This window comes from Chrysemys picta, chromosome 2 (assembly GCF_011386835.1).
Source record: "Chrysemys picta bellii isolate R12L10 chromosome 2, ASM1138683v2, whole genome shotgun sequence".
NCBI classification, from domain to species: domain Eukaryota; kingdom Metazoa; phylum Chordata; order Testudines; family Emydidae; genus Chrysemys; species Chrysemys picta.
The window spans coordinates 42296691-42315043 of NC_088792.1; the positions used below are offsets into that span (position 1 = coordinate 42296691).

An 18353-nucleotide genomic window follows, 5' to 3' on the forward strand; every position below is an offset into this window, starting at 1 on the left:
ACCAGAACTTGGGATGAGCACTAAAAAATTCTGAGCAAATAAAATAGAAAACAAATATCTTCTCGGAAAGGGAGCATGCATGTTCCTGTATGAATACTTTGGAAGGAGTCCAGTTATCAATTCCTAGTGCCATTATGGGGTGGAGTCTCTAACAAGTTACCTCATACTTCAGTTGTCCTGTCCAGACAATGGAAATACCCTGCCTGATATGGGTTAGGCAAGAATTGTCTCTCCTCTTTCAACAGTTCAGAGAGTAGTTCAGATGATAAAACAGAGGCTCTGTAAACAAAAAGCAGAGTTAAGACTCAAAGAGACGAATCGTGGCCCAGAGTATTTGCACTCAACTTTAGTGGCAATTGCTTGTGCATATCAAAGGGCAAAATTTGCTCTTAGATGTTCAAAATGCTTCTTGAAAAATACACAGCTGTTCCCTTCATTATAAGGGTAAGAGAGCCTCAAAAAAAAAAAAAAGTCTGTAATTCTAGCTGTAGTAAGCCTGCCTCACTCTCAATGAGTTACAGCTGGCTGGTCATTTGAATTTCCTGTGAATAATATTCTGCTCTGAAAACAGGATCAAGAGGCAGCACTGATTAAGTGGTTTCCATAGTAACCGTTATTTGTATACTGAAAAACTGACTGTTTTCAGGGGAATTACATAGGTATGTGATGTTAGCTGTCTGTTTGGGTAAAACTAACGCCCACTTGATGAAATCAAACTTAGAAAAGATCCATGAGACTTGTTTTTCATTTCAATTTGAGTGTTGCTACCGAATGGTTCAGTCAATAACTTGTATAGGCTTTTATTTTTTAACATTGTACCTAGTGTTTAATCGTTTAATATGTATTTTTAGTGCATTTTTGCTTTCCATTTAAAGGTACAGAATACTTAAGTTTCTGCACTGATCCATATTTCCCTATTCAGATTTTTCTGTTCAGAGTTTTCAGACCCAAGAACTTGGGTGGGGTGGGGTGGGAAGATGTCTATTTTAAGAGGCTGTTCTAGGAAGTAATGTTTTTAGAAGAACCAACCATTTTAATTCATATGGGAAATCTAATTGGATATGACTTCATTTAGCTTTGATGAACTACAGACAAAGAATGTCCCAGCTGTGATTTGGTGCACAGTGCATCTCATCTTCATTTCATCTACCTGTCGGTCAGTTACACAGTTGTTGCAGAAAATATTGACAGATGTTAAACTTGTCAACATCCGAGGAGGATGACGTTAACCAAACTTCTGTGCCCTAGCACCAAACACAAATAAACAAAGTTTTTTGCAAGAACTAGGAGAGGTTTTTCTGTTTGGAAGTAAGAAGTTCTCAGGCTTGTCTGTCCTCACCTTGGAAGTTTTGGAGAAAAGGATAATCAGTACTGTTAGGCCTCCTGTTGTAATTCACTTGTAATGTTTTGGGGATTCATATGTTCATGGACTTTAAGGCCAGAAGTGATAAATGTGATCATCTAGTGTGATGTCTTGCGTAATACAGGCCATAGAATTACACCCAGTAGTTCTTGCTACAGGCCCAGAGCTTCTGGTTGAACTACAGCAAATCTTTTAGAGAAGACAGCTGCTCTTGATTTGTCCCTTAAGGGTTTGAGAGCGAATCTGAGTGGACTTCTTGCCCCTCAAGCCCGTAAATGTGTTAAATCACTACAGGGCTTTCTGAAAATCCTAGTCTTTGCACAGCATGAGCAGAGCACTTAATTGAAATATTTTATCATATGTGACTCTGCAAAAGCTTACAACCAGCACGGTTCATTAGCGCCTTTGATTTTACCGTGGGAGTGTAGAGTGCAACACAGCTCCACCCAATGGACTTTCGGGTGTTCAGAGAAGAGCTTCTGAAATTAGAACAAAGATCAATTTTGGCTGGCTCCCTAGAGATCATCCCTTTGGCTCTTTGCAGCCTGCGGAGAGAGACTGTTACAGTAGTCAGCTCAAAACAGAGAGAGGTTTCTGCTGAGATTCTAAAAAGGAACATGCCAGAGACTCAGTGATGAGGATGTCCAAATAAGGTTTCTATGCCAACTATTTACTGGACTGTCTTGAAAAGATATGTCCTATGAGTCAGAAAATCAGATGATTACTAAACCAGGGCAAAGTGATAAAGAAGTACAAGGTTGTTGCTCCAAACTTTGAGTATGATAGTAATAACTGTAGGCCTGAGAAATAAACAAACAACATGACCGTAATTGACAATCTATATCTGTTGTTACAAACTGAACAGAATTTGGCTAAGATGGAAAGATCTGCCCCCCCCCCTTTTTTTTTTCAGGCTTGCTATAGATAAGACACCTTCGCCCTGATGGGCAATATTAGCATTTGGACATTTGATCAAGAATGGCAGTGTGTATTCAGGGCAGTGGTTCTCAACCTATTTACCACTGTGGGCCGCATATGCAGCTCTCTATGTGTTATGAGGGCTGCATCCACACGATATATATACTGCCTGTATGGCCCTGAGGATGTCACATGGGCCGCAGCTGTGTGCTGATTGGGGTGCAGGTTGAGAACCACTGATTCAGAGCATTTTTAGGCCAAACAGTTTCAAAACTAGGTGGCTAAAGTCAGGCCCCATACCGAGGGACCTGAATAAATGGCTGAGTTTTCAAAAGTGCTGAGCACCCAGCAGCTGTCAATAAAGTCACTTATTCAGGTGCTTGTTTAAATATGGATTTAGGAGCCTAATTTTAGGCTCCCAATTTTAAAAATCTCAACCTAGGAGTATTTCTTTTTTGGGGGGGAGGGAGGAGAGAGGGGTTTGGAGAGGGAATGATTTAAAAATGTGTGTGGGTGCATTTCCTCTTGGTGTTGTGTGGGGAGGAGGGATTGTTGGAGGTGAAGAATATAAAGAGCCATTCCCCCAACACACATGGAAAAAGAAAAAGGCTGGTGATATTCCTACGGTACAAGACGACCATCTGAGTTTAGCAGAGCTAAATACGGGTTAGCATTTCATCCGACTCTAGCTGTGCTCCTCCTAGTACATTTTGCTAGCGTAGAGTAGCATGTACACTGTGTGTCATTGTTCTTTCTTTAGAAGTCTATTATAATTCCTCGGAATCAGGAAGCTGCTTTTACTACACTGGGATTCTTCTTGTTTCATTTCAGCTCTATGATGGACCCAATGCCCAATCCAACCTGATAAACACTTTCTGTGGAAATACTGTTCCCATTGCAGGGAATACCACAGGCACCAGCCTTCATGTTGTGTTTTACTCTGATGGACTAGCCTCTAAACAGGGGTTCCAGATGCTGTGGCACGTAAATGGTAAGCTACCCAGAATTTCTCAGTCACTTTATAATGGATAATTCCTTCTTCTCTACAGTATAATATGCTCCAAGCTTACTTCAGCTAATTGCACATTACTAGAAATAAACCAGATATAGGTATGAAAACATCACTTTCCCCTCCAACTTTATAATGGATTTAATACTTAATGTTTGCATGCACATACATATGAAAGGATCTACCTTATTGGCAAACTAATTAATTATAGGGGCCATGGATTGAGTGTACACGGTAAGTGAACTGGCCTTTCTCAGCTAGAGGTAGTTCCTTTGGAACAAAGGTGAGCTGCATTTGCAGGGCAATGTGGGAAAGTTCGTGTGACTTCCCCTATGCTGAAGATCTGTGAAGAGAGATCTTAATGTTTCATTAGAGATGAGCCCAGCACTACAACTTTCAGGCCTGGATCTGGCCTGGATTTCAAACCCCCAATTTCGGGGTGTATGCACTTGGCAGTTCAATTCCAGCAGCTCTCTAGTTTCCTTTGCTGACATTTAGTTCCTTCCATGAGTACTAAGTAAATTCAATTCAGTCCTCCCCCAACTCCTTTCTCTCTATGAAATGGCATTGGCTGTGCTGTGCTCAGGGTGCTTTTGCCCTGTACCCACGTGCAGCAGATGCTGCCACACACTTCATTAACTCGCCAAGCATGCATACCCATTAATAAACCAATCTGTTAATCACTATGTTCACGCAAGCTATGTTTGCATTTTCTTCGGAAGTGAAGCTACAACTGCAACTTATCACTGTGCCCATTTAACAGCAATATTCACTATAACAAGATTGAATCTTACGCCTTTGTACATCCCATCAAAGAGGATCTGACCTTGGAAATCATTAAATAGCCATAGTTGCCCTGTCTGCCTAATCAGTTCACACTATTCAGCTTTGACAGCATTGTAAAGCAGCTGAAATCTGCGGCAGAGGCCCCAGCACCGCCGCAGACTGCTGTCATTTGTTGGCTCCCAGAGGGCTCTCTTTGACTAGACAGTCGAGTTAAGAATTCAAAGGAGGTCAAGGAGTGTTTTTGGGAAAAGGGTGACATATGCGAAAGGAGTGAGACCTTCGGCTGGAAGCAGCAGGGGAAGTGCTACAGCACAAGGGTATGTTCTTATGACTGGGAGGTGATGTCATCCTGGAGCTACACAAAGGAAGAAAAAGTGGAGCCTTTTGTGTGCACAGAGAGATGACATCAGCCCCCATACAGTAGCCATGGTTTTTGTTTAACGTTCTTTGCTAAAACTCTGAAAAACCTGCCTGGTGCATAGTTCCCTCTTTCTCCCTCCTCGCAGCCCTGAACTCTCCAAACTCAGAACTAGCTCTCCCCCGCCCCCTCCACATTCCTCCTCTATTGTACATTACTTTCTGTGTCAGTAAGCTCTCATTTTAACTCCTATGCACAAGACCTGGGCCTGAAGCCCCACAGACTTTGGGGAGGTTTGGATCTGAACTTCCTGGCCCGAGTGCAGTTCTGTAAGAGAGGGCTGAACCAGAACGCTGAATCTGAATGTCCTCGAACCCTGGGGAGTTTCACATCTGGAGCTGGACTTCACAATGTGGAGTTTGTGCCAGCTTGCTGATACTGGAGCAAATGCCTCTTGCACTAATTTTCAACCCCCTTTCTCCTGTCTTTTGTAATCCCTGGCCCCATCATATATACACAATAAAGGTTCCCCATTTAGCCATAGTTCCATCATATATTGTAATATAAATGTATTAGCAGTGGTTAGTAACATGTGCATGTACCGCTGCCCTCTGCTGTATAGAATCAAACCTGCTTGAGTGTCTGAGATTATGGGCTAGCTTCTGGCCCTGTTCCAGCCCCTTTGGGTGTGGCAAAGGGACCAGGGAGCTCTCAGCCAACATGTAGCCAACATGGATAGCTCCTGTGTCAACTGCTCCCTTCCCCTCCACCCAGTGTAAGGGTATTTCAGGGATGGGAAGGAGCATGGCCTAATCTATTCCAGGGGTGGGACTGAAGCAGACGTGGATTTTGAGTCAGGTATCAGTAACCTAAGACCCCACTATGCTGAGCAGATCTCAGTGTAGGAGAGAGACTGGGCCTATGTGACTCTTTTTGTAGTAGAGACCAGTGTTTTGGAGTGGAAAGTCCTGTATTCTGTTCCCCAAACATCTTAACTGGTGGCTACGGTGTGTGCATGCTATATATCTCTGAGACTCATGTGCCATGTTGCTGAGAGGGATGTACTTAGATTTGCAGCCATGTGTTTGTACAACTTCACACTGACACAGTTCTCAACCCTCCCTTCCCAGCATCTTTGTTTGAAGCTGTGCAATGACCGCAAATAACCAGACACTTTCCCTGTTGCTGACTGACTCAGTGAGCCCACTTCTGCCACCAAAGGGCATAAAACATTTAAACTAATCTTTTGGGTCTTCCCTCTTCAGAGCAGAATATAAATTGCCAAATGGAAACCGAGCAGTTTTAATGCCTCCACCGTACCAGAAATTTGTACCGATTTAACTACATTGTTTTAGAAACTGATTTGGTTAAATCAGTGTAGCTCCCTTGTGTGGGGATTATTATTATTATTTCATCTTAAAAGTGCCTTATAACAATTTAGCTTAAGCAGTAAGCTTTAATACAAAGGATTCAACTGCAGCGGAATTGATATACCATTCTTAAACTGAAATACATGTCCATACAAGGGATTTAATTGATGTAATGTAAATTTAGTTACATTGGTTCAGTGTACTCCTGTAAACAAGCACTTGGAATCTTAGAGGGGCTTATTCCCGATGAGAAAGCTTGATGCTGCAAACTGTTCATTCCAATTCTGCTGTTTTCTAGGAAGCTCAACACATGCAAAGTTCATTTTTGCTCCTACAATGTGCTCTTGAAGAAAGAAACAACACTTGGTAACACCGTGGGTGTTGTGGGGATGGTACGCTGATTGAATTACTTCTCTACAAAGAAAAAAGAGTTGGGAGGCCAAAGGTCTGTCAGTGCTAAATTACACCAAGGGCAACTGTCTCTGTGAGAAGACACACGTTCCCTATGCACTCCAGCTACGTTATTAAGCAATGTTCGTAAGACAGTCAGCTGCTTTGCAATGTGCATTACTGCATTTTCTTAAAAGAATTAGTAACTAGACTGCAGGGTTTTGAATGAATCTGACAAGTGAAATTGATTTGGCCCCTACAGCATAGCCAGACTTGGTCTGTTCTGTCTTTCAATTCTGCCTGACATATGTAATCCTTTCTCCTTTAAATATAGGCACCACATACTGTTGAGAACAGAGTAATAGAGTTAGAAAGGGTTGTGCCTCTCTAGCCTCTTCCCTCTGCTGGATTTCACAGGGGAGCCCTGATGGCTGGCTAGGGCATAGAGAGGCATATTTGAGTCATGGCTCTTAGTTAAAGAAAACGACATTATTTTGTTTCTATACTTTTACCTAGCAGAAGATAACGGTTAAAAAACCTAAATAATTGCTACATATTTTAAGTGTTTATGTTAGAAGAAAGTGAAAAGACTGTTAGCCTTGCGGTGAAGCACAGCAGAAACAGTCCCTGTAACTGTTTGCAGACTGACAGTTTGCTTGAGAGAGTTCTGCCTAGCGACTCAAGCATGGAGCCGAGAACCAGGAATTTCTGAGTTCTAGTCCTAACTCTCACATTGACTTGCTGTGTAGCCTGAGACAAGTCACTGAGGGCTGAAATTTTAAAAGTGCCTGTGAACTTTGGTGCCTTCTTTATATGGGGCCAAACTTGAGACACTTTGGGCCTGATTTGCACAGGTGCTGTATGGTTAATTGGATCTATAAGTGCTGCTCAACAATTCTTAAAATCAGGCCCTATGTGTCTTGATTTGGCCCCCAAAAAGGGGCCCCCCCAAAATTAGAGGCCACTTCGAAAAAGTAGGTTTGCTGCCGTTGTAAAGAGTATACAATACTTACATACTCACCCCATGCAGGCTAGTGAAGATTAAGGCATAAATGTTTGTACAGCACTTTGAAAATACAGCATAAAGTGATATATATGAATGAAGGCCAACATTTTCTAACATAAGTACTTAACATTAGATAACTAAAATCTCATTTGGTACCTCAATAAAAGTGGCCTGATTTTTTGAAGTGCTTAACACTCACAGCTTCCAATGGGAATAGTGGAGGTCGATATCCCTGAACATCAGACCTTTATTTACATATCTAAACGTTTGTTGAATAATGAAAATTTTGGTCTTGATAGTCTTTTAGTCATTCAATATTCAGCCTGGAGCATATGAAGGAAAATAACCAGAACTGAGGAGATCAAAGATGTGAAAGTGAGTAGAATATCAGAAATGTCTTGTTCCTTAAACCTCTACTCTCATGAGTAGCCCCTACTCACATGAGTTGTCCAGTTTTCTTCAGTGGAACTTCTGTGATTAAAATATGTTTGTGTGAGTCTGAGTAAAAGTTTCGGGATCAAATCCAAATTATTCTTAGTGCAATAGTGTTTTTGGATCTGTATCTCACAGCAAATTTCATGTACAATGTTCCTTATAATTAGAATCAGTTGAAACAAACAACCTCTGATACTATTCATGTCCTTAACTTGGATTTTACATGCACACTGCTAATTCACTTTAAGTGTGGTGGTGTAAGTTTTTAAGTGTGTGACTAAAATTTACCAGTGAATACATCTGAAAAATCTTGCAAATAGATTTTTGTAGATTACTAATTCCAAATTCAAGTGTGATTATGAAAGTACAAATTCTTCTCCTGTTAATGAATACCATCTTCTAACCAGTCATGTGCAGTAATATGCAAAGACCTTTATAAATTGTCCCTTGTACAATCTTTAGTGGTTACTAAGATTTCAGCCAAAAGAAAGAGAGGCCACTAAATATATGTTTTTTGAACTTTCTATTTGTTGTCTGGTTTCCTAGCAACTAGATACAGGGTAGGTAGCCATTGTATTTATTTTCCAAGGGAACCCCGAGACCTTTATGCTACTAAAAGAAATCCCACTTTTTTTCCCAAGGTTTTAAAGTATATAGGAAAAGTTTCCAAAAATGGCTCTGGGGCGCTTTGCCCATCCTGAGTACATAGTGTACACAATTCAGCCTCTGGACATTTTTCCATTGTGCAGCTGCCTGTTTGTGCAGCTGCCCAAATACTGCCTGCCCAAATAGTTCTGTGCTGTAGAAAAGGTTTTAAGCATTTTTGCTAGGTACTGAATCCTCTCAAATTCACTTCAACTTCCGGAGGAATTCAGGGTGCTCCAGTGCTTAATTTGTAACGAAAGAGGTGCTGAGGCTCAAACAATTTTTTTTTCTTTCATAGCTGCCACTACAAGGCCAGCGGTGCCAGGGCCCTGGCAAGCCCTGGCACAAATTAAGCACTGGGGTGCTCAATACATTGCAGGGCCTGTCCCTTAATTTTTGTTTGCCCTCTAAAGACTGAATCCTCCTTCTAATGCAGTAAATGGCAAAATTCCCATTTAGTTCAATTAAAGCAGAATCGACCCTATGTTTGTAGACAGATGTAAGCACTGTTGAATGTTTTGTGCTGATTTAATGGGAAAGTTTGGTGCCAGCCAGAGACTGGAAAATATTTGATTAGCAGAGATAGATGCAGCATCACTTAAAGCTTATTCTCTTCCATTGTCTCAATAAAACAGGCAATGTGTCTTCTATTTAGGAGAGAAATTACATTCTGGGTTAAATAAAAATAAATTTCTAATTCTGCAGGGAAGAAGGGGGAAGAAGCTAGGATATTCCATTATTTGTAGCCGGCTTTCTTAATTTCTGACTGAAGTTATTATTAGATTCCAAAAGATAGGTCACGGAATTCTTCCAAAATTATTCATAATTCCAGTTAATTCCAATTTTCCAATGATTCTGGTCTGTAGATCATTTGAATTCCAAAGTAATGCATGTTATGTCTCCGGTAACAAGCCTAATTAGCTGACACTGCATGAATTTCAAATCCTATAGTTGATTGAAGGCTCCTTGGGACAGGAACTCTGTCTTCATATGTATTATTACAGCACTTAGTACAATGGGGGCCTAGTACAGTGGGATTTACAATACACATAAATACAAATAATATTTGTAGTTTACAATCAAGGAACAGAACAATGCTATGTGATTTATGTAGCTAAACAACACAGTGTAAATTGTGAACTGATCAAACATACAATTCAAAATTCTTTTTCAGTAAATAGTCAAGATAAAAATTATTTAAAAGATTGGTACGGATAAATGCTCTAATGTTCCAGTAAGTGAAATAGGAATGTGTTTCGAAAGTGGCTGAATCAAAATTTGCTTTTGAACTTTTTTTCTCTTCTCAGCTGTAGAGCTTAGAGCTGGGCAAATACTGCAAACAAACATTCCCAAATATGTGTCCACATTTTATTATGAATTTGCTACAACTATATTAAGCCCCTTTTGTGGTTACTTTCCATAAATATTCTAAAAAATAAGTTTACTGGCAGGAACGTTTGCCAAAACAGTTGACTTCAAGCAACATATTTACAGGAAGAGAATTTGTAATTTATAATATCAATTATTCACCCCAGAAACTATTTCTAAACTCCTAAGCGCTGGCTTAATAGCTGCCTTCATTTAGTAGCCAACCCTTTATCAGCCAAGATGCTGAGGAATATCAATCGAATAAATTATGTATTACAAATTATTCAGCCAGGTCTAATATTGACCAGCTTTTTTGCCATAGCATGTATAAAGAATAGATTCTTCAAATGCTGCTTTGGGAGCAACGTGCAGTGGAAGAAAATTAATGGCATAGAAGAGTTTGATGTTTGGTGTGTGGTTTGGATAACTCATCCAAGGATTAGTGATTGAAGTCACAGAAAATATCACCCATTCTTGAAAGAATTTCAGTGAGTAATCTGTATGTGAATTTTGAATGTTAGATGTAGGAGTTGCAGAAAGGGAAAGGTCTACTGCTCAGTGTAAGTTTTCCATTCGTCTGACCCATTTTGGGTTTAAATAAAGACATGTCTTTGTGACTGTCAGGAAACCAAGCTTAGTCATAGTTGCCTGTTTAATTTGAAATGTTCCCAGTTTCTCTAGGCTCAGATAGGTAGCAAGTTGCATCTGTACTCTGTGGCAGGGTCCCCTAGGACTCTGGCCATGCAAGTAGGTTTGTTGAGAAATCTTTATCAGTTTCCAAAGTCAATTCAACTGGTTTTTCCATAATTAATTTTTTCTCTAAAGTTCCCATGTACTTTCTCCACATGAGAGAGAGAGACAAAGACACACACACACACACACACACACACAGAGCGTCACCTTTATGCTGAGTGATTTGACAGTCTATTTTCTTCAAATAGGTTAATTTCTTTTTTAAGTAGCTTTTGCCAGATTATGCCTTGCTTTTCCAGAGGTGCCAAAGGGAAAGGAGGAGAGGACACAAGGAGCCTTTCTCCCCTCTTGTGCCTCTGGTTAGAAGTTTTTGATTTCTGAACATTATTGTAAATTGGCAGGGATCCACTCCTGCTGTGGTAATGTGTCAATCAAATGCAACACTCTTATACTGCATAACTCTTTCGAAAGCTGCTGTTTCGACATGGGAGAAAGGAGAGGTTTCATACACTTTTAAAGATTACTTTTAACCTTAAATCAAGACATCTGTAAACTAACAGAGTATCTTTGATGCAAAGGTTCATGTAATAGTATCTGCATGATTGGCTCATACAACCTACTACTATGTTATCCTTGACAGCATATAGAGCAAAGTATACTTAATCCCAAGGAAGACAGAGAACAGACTCAAAGCCAACATTAATTCATAGATCTCAGGTCTGGAAAGGCCTTCCTGGGTTATTTCCATCTTATATTTCCCACCACGCTACAAATATAGGGATTTCTCTGCCTTGCTTATCAAATGCAGTTTTCTCTTAAATAGATAGTGGTGGAGCCTCAATAACATCCCTGCATACAGGGCCGGTGCTACCATTAAGGCGAACTAGGCGGTTGCCTAGGGCGCCAAGATTTGGGGGCGCCAAAAAGCAGTGCCCCCAATTTTTTTTTACAGCGTTCCTCCCCGAGCGTGCGGTTGCCACTCCACTTCTCCCGCCTCCCAGGCTTGCAGCGCCAATCAGCTGTTCGGCGCCGCAAGCCTGGAAGGAGAATTAGAGCCGGGGCGGCATGCTCGGGGAGGAGGCAGAGCAGAGGTGAGCTGGGGTGGGGAGGTGCCGCACGGCTCCCCGGGCCGGGGGGGTGGGGAGCTGCCGCGGAAGTGCCTGAGGGCGGGGGGGGGGGAGCTGCCACAGGGCTCCCCACCCTAGCTCATCTCTGCTACGCCCCCTCCCCGAGCACGCCGTTGCTGCTCCACTTCTCCCACTTCCCAGGCTCGCAGCGCCAATCAGCTGTTTGGTGCCGCAAGCCTTGGAGGGGAGGAGAATTAGAGTGGAGGTGGCGTGCTCGGGGGGAGGTGGAGCAGAGGTGAGCTGGGGTGGGAAGCTGCTGCGGGGGGGGAGGAGGGGCGCCTCAGGGCGGAGGGGGTGCGGGGAGCTGCCGCAGGGCTGGGGGGAGGGGGGCGCAAGGTGGAAGTTTCGCCTAGGGTGTGAAACTTCCTTGCACCGGCCCTGCCTGGATAAATTATTATACTGTGATTTCATCACATGGTCACCAACTTCCCAATGCCTAGCTTCATTGTTCTCTTTTCCAGTTTAAAGCTGCTACTTCTTGGCTTGTTCCTGTTCAGAACTGCTGCTATTTCCTCTGATCATCAAATTGAGCTGACTGTGGAGGAGCTGACCATATATTTTCATTTGCAAGCTGCCTGCCTTCTATTAGCAAACACACTTGTACTTTGATTGTGTAGATTGCAAGTAACACTGCGCTGGCTTAGTAGCTGCCTTCATTTAGTAGCCAACCCTTTATCAGCCAAGATGCTGAGGAAAGCAGTTGCATTTAATAATAATCTTTCTCAAACCATTGATTTAAAGATACATGAGGAAGGAATTTAATTTAACAGAAGGTATGGCATCTAGACAAAGATACAGGGTTCAGGGTATATATTGTGCGTAGCTTTAATAGGTACTAGAACGTCTAACTTTTCTATGGCAGTTAAGTAAGAGGGAATGAGAGAGGGAATTTGTTGTTATTATTTTACAAAAACATTTCCTTGAACTAATGATTCAGCTTAAGATAAAGTAGCACTTTGGCCCTGGAATTTTACTGTTCTGGGTTGGATGTTGGCTTTGTTGATTTTTTTTTCCAAATGTGACAAAACACCTTTTTTTAGTATAAAAGCTTCTGCAATTATTTTTATGACAAGGGCAAGGTTAATAAACAGCCATTATCTCTGTAAGCATGTTCAGTGGATCAGTGTGTTTCCTGTTGATGAGGGAATGACTTCCGTTTCCCTGATGAATAGGAATTGAGAGGAAAATCAAATCTGAAAATCTCCTATCGTTTGCGAACACTTCAGTGTGAAGTGGAATGACACAGGGACATTGACTGTAGCTAGCGATGCATTCCATGATTGCAAACTCTGGGCCAGCATTCAGACAGACCCTGCACGCATGACATGAAGCAGACTTAATGCTGGGCTGATCTGAGCAAACGGTATTGGTCAGAGTGTCTATAGCAAAGAGAACGTAATGTATTGAAAAACAAAGAGGGGCTGCAAAAGCTACAGCCAAAGAAGAGCAGGCTGAATTCTTGCCTCATGATTGCAATCAGTCCGGGTTGCTTGCCTGTGCTGTGGAACAAACACCAAGATATTTTGTAATCCTGTTAGAAGGGGCAGATGACCTTGGATGAACTGAGAGAATGCAAGAAGAGTGACAGCTCTCATGCCTCTGAAGTTTCCCTGAGGCAATTGTCACTTGTGTCCCTTGCTAACCTGTAAGGTAGATCCTGCATCAGTGTATGTCCTTCAGGTGTCAATGATGACTCAAATGACCCCACAAAAGCTGTGTTGGTAGAAGATTAATGGAGGCTGAATTAAAAACTTATGGACTTCTATGTTAACACCTGCAGAACCAATATGCTGCTGCATACAGATGACAGCAGCCGAGAAATAAAGGCTTGGGGATCAAGCAAGCTCCTGGTCTTCTCACCCGCTGCCAGCTATGGGTAGAGGAGAGGCTACATCCTCCTAGTTGAATCTGTCATTGGCTTCTCCAGCTTTTCCCCATCTGTAGGCACAGCTTCATAGCTTTTACAGTGAATCGCCGTGGGGCTCTTCTTCCTTGGAGTGTGGCTCAAAACCAGAGTTTAAGTACTACATTTTGCAAAGATGAGGGAATGGCAGTAGTAGAACGGCACACAACTTTCAGACCTTGACTTCCAAAATGCCCCAGCAGAGATAAACGCAAAAGAAGAATAGTGTAATAAAGGAAATGATTTGTTTTTTGGGGGCTTAAAGGGGAGTTAGTCACAGCTGCAATAGTAGTGAGCAATATCTGTAAATGATCTCTGTCCTCATAATGACTCCATGTAAATGTGGGGGGGAGGAGGGGGCAAACCAAATGACATTGCAGGGAGGGTTTAATTCTGGAAATTCTCAAATTTTGGGCCACTAATGATTTTTGCCTGCACTGTTAATATCTGCCTTTCTGGGTGTGAACCAGATATTTTAATACAGGGATTTCATGTCACAAGACACAAGGCTAGATTCTCCTGTCCTGCCAAACTGCAGCAATGGAGGTGGAGAGGCCTGGGGCTTTAAGCTACTTTTGTGGGCCCCAGATACTAGGTTTGACCAGTAACTGGTCTGCCCCCTGATATATTTAAGAGCAGTCCTGGGGTTCCTCTAACTTATACGCTCTGTGCAAAGACCTTTCTGGTAGTCAGTGATTGCTGGGACATGGGATATAGGCAGGCAGGGCTGGCTCCAGGCACCAGCCTAGGAAGCAGGTGCCTGGGGCGGCCAATAGAAAGGGTCGGTACTCCATCCGTTGTTGGGGCGGCACATCCAGGTCTGCGGCAGCAATTCGGCGGCGGGTCCTTCACTGCCTTGCTTCCTCTTTGGTGACATTTCGGCGGCATCTCAATCGCTCCGCTCAATCGGGCTTTTCTTTTTCTTTTTTCTCTTCGCCGCTTGGGGCGGTAAAAAAGCTGGAGCCGGCCCTGTAGGCAGGACATCAAGAGAAATTTGGAGCCTGGTATAATGTGATTGCTGGGGCCCCACCCCCTTCTATTCACTTTATTTACACATTTAGACACACATTAGACTTAGAGGTCCTGGTGCATTTGTCCCACTTTTCCCCTGTCTTGTCAGGTCTGGATATAGGGATGCCCTGGCTATGCCTCTCTCCCAGTGTGTTTCCCCAGCAGGAGGCCGGGAATGGGAGTGGTTTAGCAGCTGCAACAACAGTCATAAACCACTTAAGATTTACCCAGACAGAGGGAAATCTAAGGGGCTGATCGACTGGCTTTTCAGTTGCTTTATGCCACTGGGGGTCCTGCATCTGGTCCACTGGGTTGTTGGGTTTTTTTATCCTCACAATAACTGATCAATTTAATAACCATGGGGGAGAGGCAATTTATTATATGAAGGGGAAATGCATTGTATGTTTCTAACGTGGAGTGTTTTACAATTGCACACTTGAAACTGAATAAAGAAAGATTAATATTAAAACCACCAAATGCCAAGAAGTTAATTCATCTGTTGTGGCTTGGCAGCTTGCAGTCATGCTTATTAAGCTGATGGGAATTGCATTGTCTTGTATTTTATGATTTCTAAATTAATGGGAAATAATATGATTACAACAGAAGGAAGGCCCATAACGAAAACATGCGTGAGTCAGTTGAAGTCATTGAGAGCAGTGGGAGCATGACACCTCTGAAAATCAGACTGTAGGTTTCTAGAATTAGTCAAACAAAATTCTAGGTGAAAATTTTGACCTTTTCTTTTTGCCTCAGTTTCTCCACCTGTAAAAATGGAAAAACTGAGGCGCAGTGAGAAAGTCAATATTAAAGCTAGTGATGCTCACACACCTTTGTAAACCGTTTTGAGCTCCTCAGATGAAAATTTCTGTATAATTGCTAAGCATTATTATTGTTATGATAACAGATACTACAGAGTGTGACCGATTCCACTTTGTATGGCAGGTAAAGTTAGCAAAAGCAGAGATTGAAATGGAAAAGAAAATAGTGCTACTGTGGCTAAAATGGTAATGCTATTATGACATAGTTCATTGAATCATAGAAGTGTAGGCCTGGAAGGGACCTCAATAAGTCATGTAGTCCAGTCTCCCGCACTTAAGGCAGGACTAAGTAAAACTAGACCATCCCTGACAGGTGTTTGTCTAACCTGTTCTTCAAAACTTCCAATGATGCAGATTCCACAACCTCCCTAGGCAATTTATTCCAGTGCTTAACCACCCTGACAGTTAGGAAGTTTTTCGTAATATCCAACCTAAAACACCCTGGCTGCAATTTAAGCCCATTGAATCTCGTCCTAGCCTCAGAGGTTAAGGAGAACAATTTTTCATCCTCCTTCTTTTAACAACTTTTTATGTACGTGAAAACTGTTATCATGTCTCCCTTCTCTTCTCCAGACAAGTCTTCTCTTCTCCAGACAAGCAACCCCATTTTTTTCAATCTTCCTTTATAGGTCATATTTTCTAGACCTTTAATCATTTTTGTTGCTCTTCTCTGGACTCTCTCCAATTTGTCCACATCTTTCCTGAAATGTGGCACCCAGAACTGGACACAACACTCCAGTTGAGGTCTAATCAGCGCGGAGTAGAGCGGAAGAATTACTTCTCGTGTCTTGCTTACAACACTACTGCTAATACATACCAGAATGATGTTCGCTTTTTTTGCAACAGCGTTACACTGTTGACTCATATTTAGCTTGTGATCCACTATATCCCCCAGATCCCTTTCCACAGTACTCACTCCTAGGCAGTCATTTCCCATTTTGTACGTGTGCAGCTGATTGTTCCTTCCTAAGTGGAGTACTTTGCATTTGTTCATATTGAAGTTCATGCTGTTTACTTCAGACCATTTCTCCAGTTTGCCCAGATCATTCTGAATTTTAATCCTGTCTTCCAAAGCACTTGGAAGCCCTCCCAGCTTGTTATGGTCCACAAACTTTATAAGTGTCATCTGTATGCCATTATCTAAATCATTGATGAAAATATTGAACAGAACCGGATTCAGGACCAATCCTTGTAGGACCTTACTCAATATGCCCTTCCAGATTGACTGTGAACCACTGATAACTATTCTCTGGGAACGGTTTTCCACCCAGTTATGCACCCACCTTACAGCAGCTCCATCTAGATTATATTTCCCTAGTTTGTTTCCCTAGTATGTTCAAAAGCCTTACTAAAGTCAATATATACCACACCTACTGCTTCCTCCCATCTACAAGGCTTGTTACCCTGTCAAAGAAAGCTATTAGGTTGCTTTGACATGATGTGTTTTTGACAAATCCGTGTTGATGGATACTTATCACCTTATTATCTTCTAGGTGTTTGCAAATTGATTGCTTGATTATTTGCTCTATCATCTTTCTGGGATAATGTTTAGATATAGTGTTTAAAAATCTGGCCCTTATTTCTCCTAGCTTTAGGATTTTCTAGTATCAAACATGTATCCTTTCTTAAATTATGCAGGGAGTGGAGGGAGGCTGCATCTTTAATAATGTGGGAATGGGTGAAATTATAAAGAGCTAGACTGAAATACTGAGGGTGTGATTGTCAGTCTGGCCTGACTTGGGAATCTATTTTTACACCTACAAATTTGTGAGCACAAATCATTGCAGGCACTGTACAGCTATTTAAATGTCTGCCTCTGCTTGTACCCACAGATAAGGTATTTTAGAAATCTGAATCGCCTAATTTGTTCCCACATATAGTTGCAGGTGCAAAATTACACCTGGGAAAACAGAAGCCACTGTTTAAAAATCTGGCCTTTATTTTCAAAAAGCCCCGTACTTCTTTCCCCATCCCCAGCATGAATGCAGTGGGGAAGGCTTCTGTAGCAGAAGTAGTTTAGGATGGGAGAGTTGGCACCTTCCCCACTTCCTGCCACTCACCTCCTCTTATCCCCACTGATGTCTTCTGTACCTCTTCCCCTCTACACCATGCTTCACTGCTTCCCTGCAGTGCTGCCTGACATGTGAGCCGCTCACGCTTGAGGATGGGTGGAAATGACTCACTTAAAACTGGGACCCAAATCACATCAGTTAGAAACCCGGGGAGAAATCAGTTTTGTGAAAAGGAAAAGTACCACAGTGCGATCAGTTTACTTGCATTAAAGGGAACATTATTTTAAACTAGAGAAGTTCTGTTGCTGGGATACATTATGTGGTTGACATTAGCTGTGAGGAGGACATTTCCCATTCATTTAATGATCACTTGAGGGGCGAGAACCTCAGGACCAGCTGAGGTGAACTGTGTGAAGATGCCTTTACACTTTCCTAACCGAAGGGCTGCTCTAAGTTGCACTAGCTGGAACAGCCTCCATGGGGCCATTTTGCTGACCCAGGTTCATTGGAGTATAGCATGATTTGCCCATGTCCTTCCCTGTCCTGTCTTGAAATGCCGCCTACACCAGAGTGTCCAAGAGTGAGTGGCATAGAGCTAGCTTATGCTACTTGGCAATTCCCCTACCCACCTGTAATCCCCAGCTTTCTACTTAGGATTGCTCTCTGGCTGATGTACTCCCTGAGCAGCACCAAGCAGCTAGACAGGGGCTGGAGACCTGGTCCCAGATTTTGAAGTATCCCATATTCAACATACTCTGTCAATTGTTTCAGCACATCTCTAAAGAAAAACAAATATTGTGATAAAATTGGGCCTGACCACAAGAATACTAAGACTCCCACTGATTCTGGTGGGAATCTTTTCCCTGAGTTTCCCCAGTGCAGCTAAGGTAATTGTGAGAATGCCCTCATTTCCATTGACTAGCAATTGTGTAGCTGCTACTTTGGACTGGTCTACACTAGGGGGGAGATCGATCTAAGATACGCCACTTCAGCTACGAGAATAGCATAGCTGAAGTCAATGTATCTTAGATCGACTTAGAATCACTTACTAAGTGCGGTGCGGGATCGACGGCCGCGGCTTCCCTATCGACTTTGCTTCTGCCTCTCGCCAAGCTGGAGTTCAGCAGTCGACAGGAGAGCG

General features: G+C 42.3%; 1 protein-coding gene across 2 annotated transcripts in view; it reads left to right on the forward strand.

Annotated features, from left to right (window-relative positions):
- CUBN (cubilin) overlaps positions 1-18353 on the forward strand; it is a 211110-nt gene that overhangs the window by 78053 nt on the left and 114704 nt on the right. For both annotated transcript variants that reach the window (XM_024106237.3, XM_005282453.3), the window contains exon 28: positions 3113-3272. In XM_024106237.3, coding sequence (XP_023962005.3) covers positions 3113-3272 — 160 coding nt within the window. The remainder of the gene's footprint in view (positions 1-3112; positions 3273-18353) is intronic.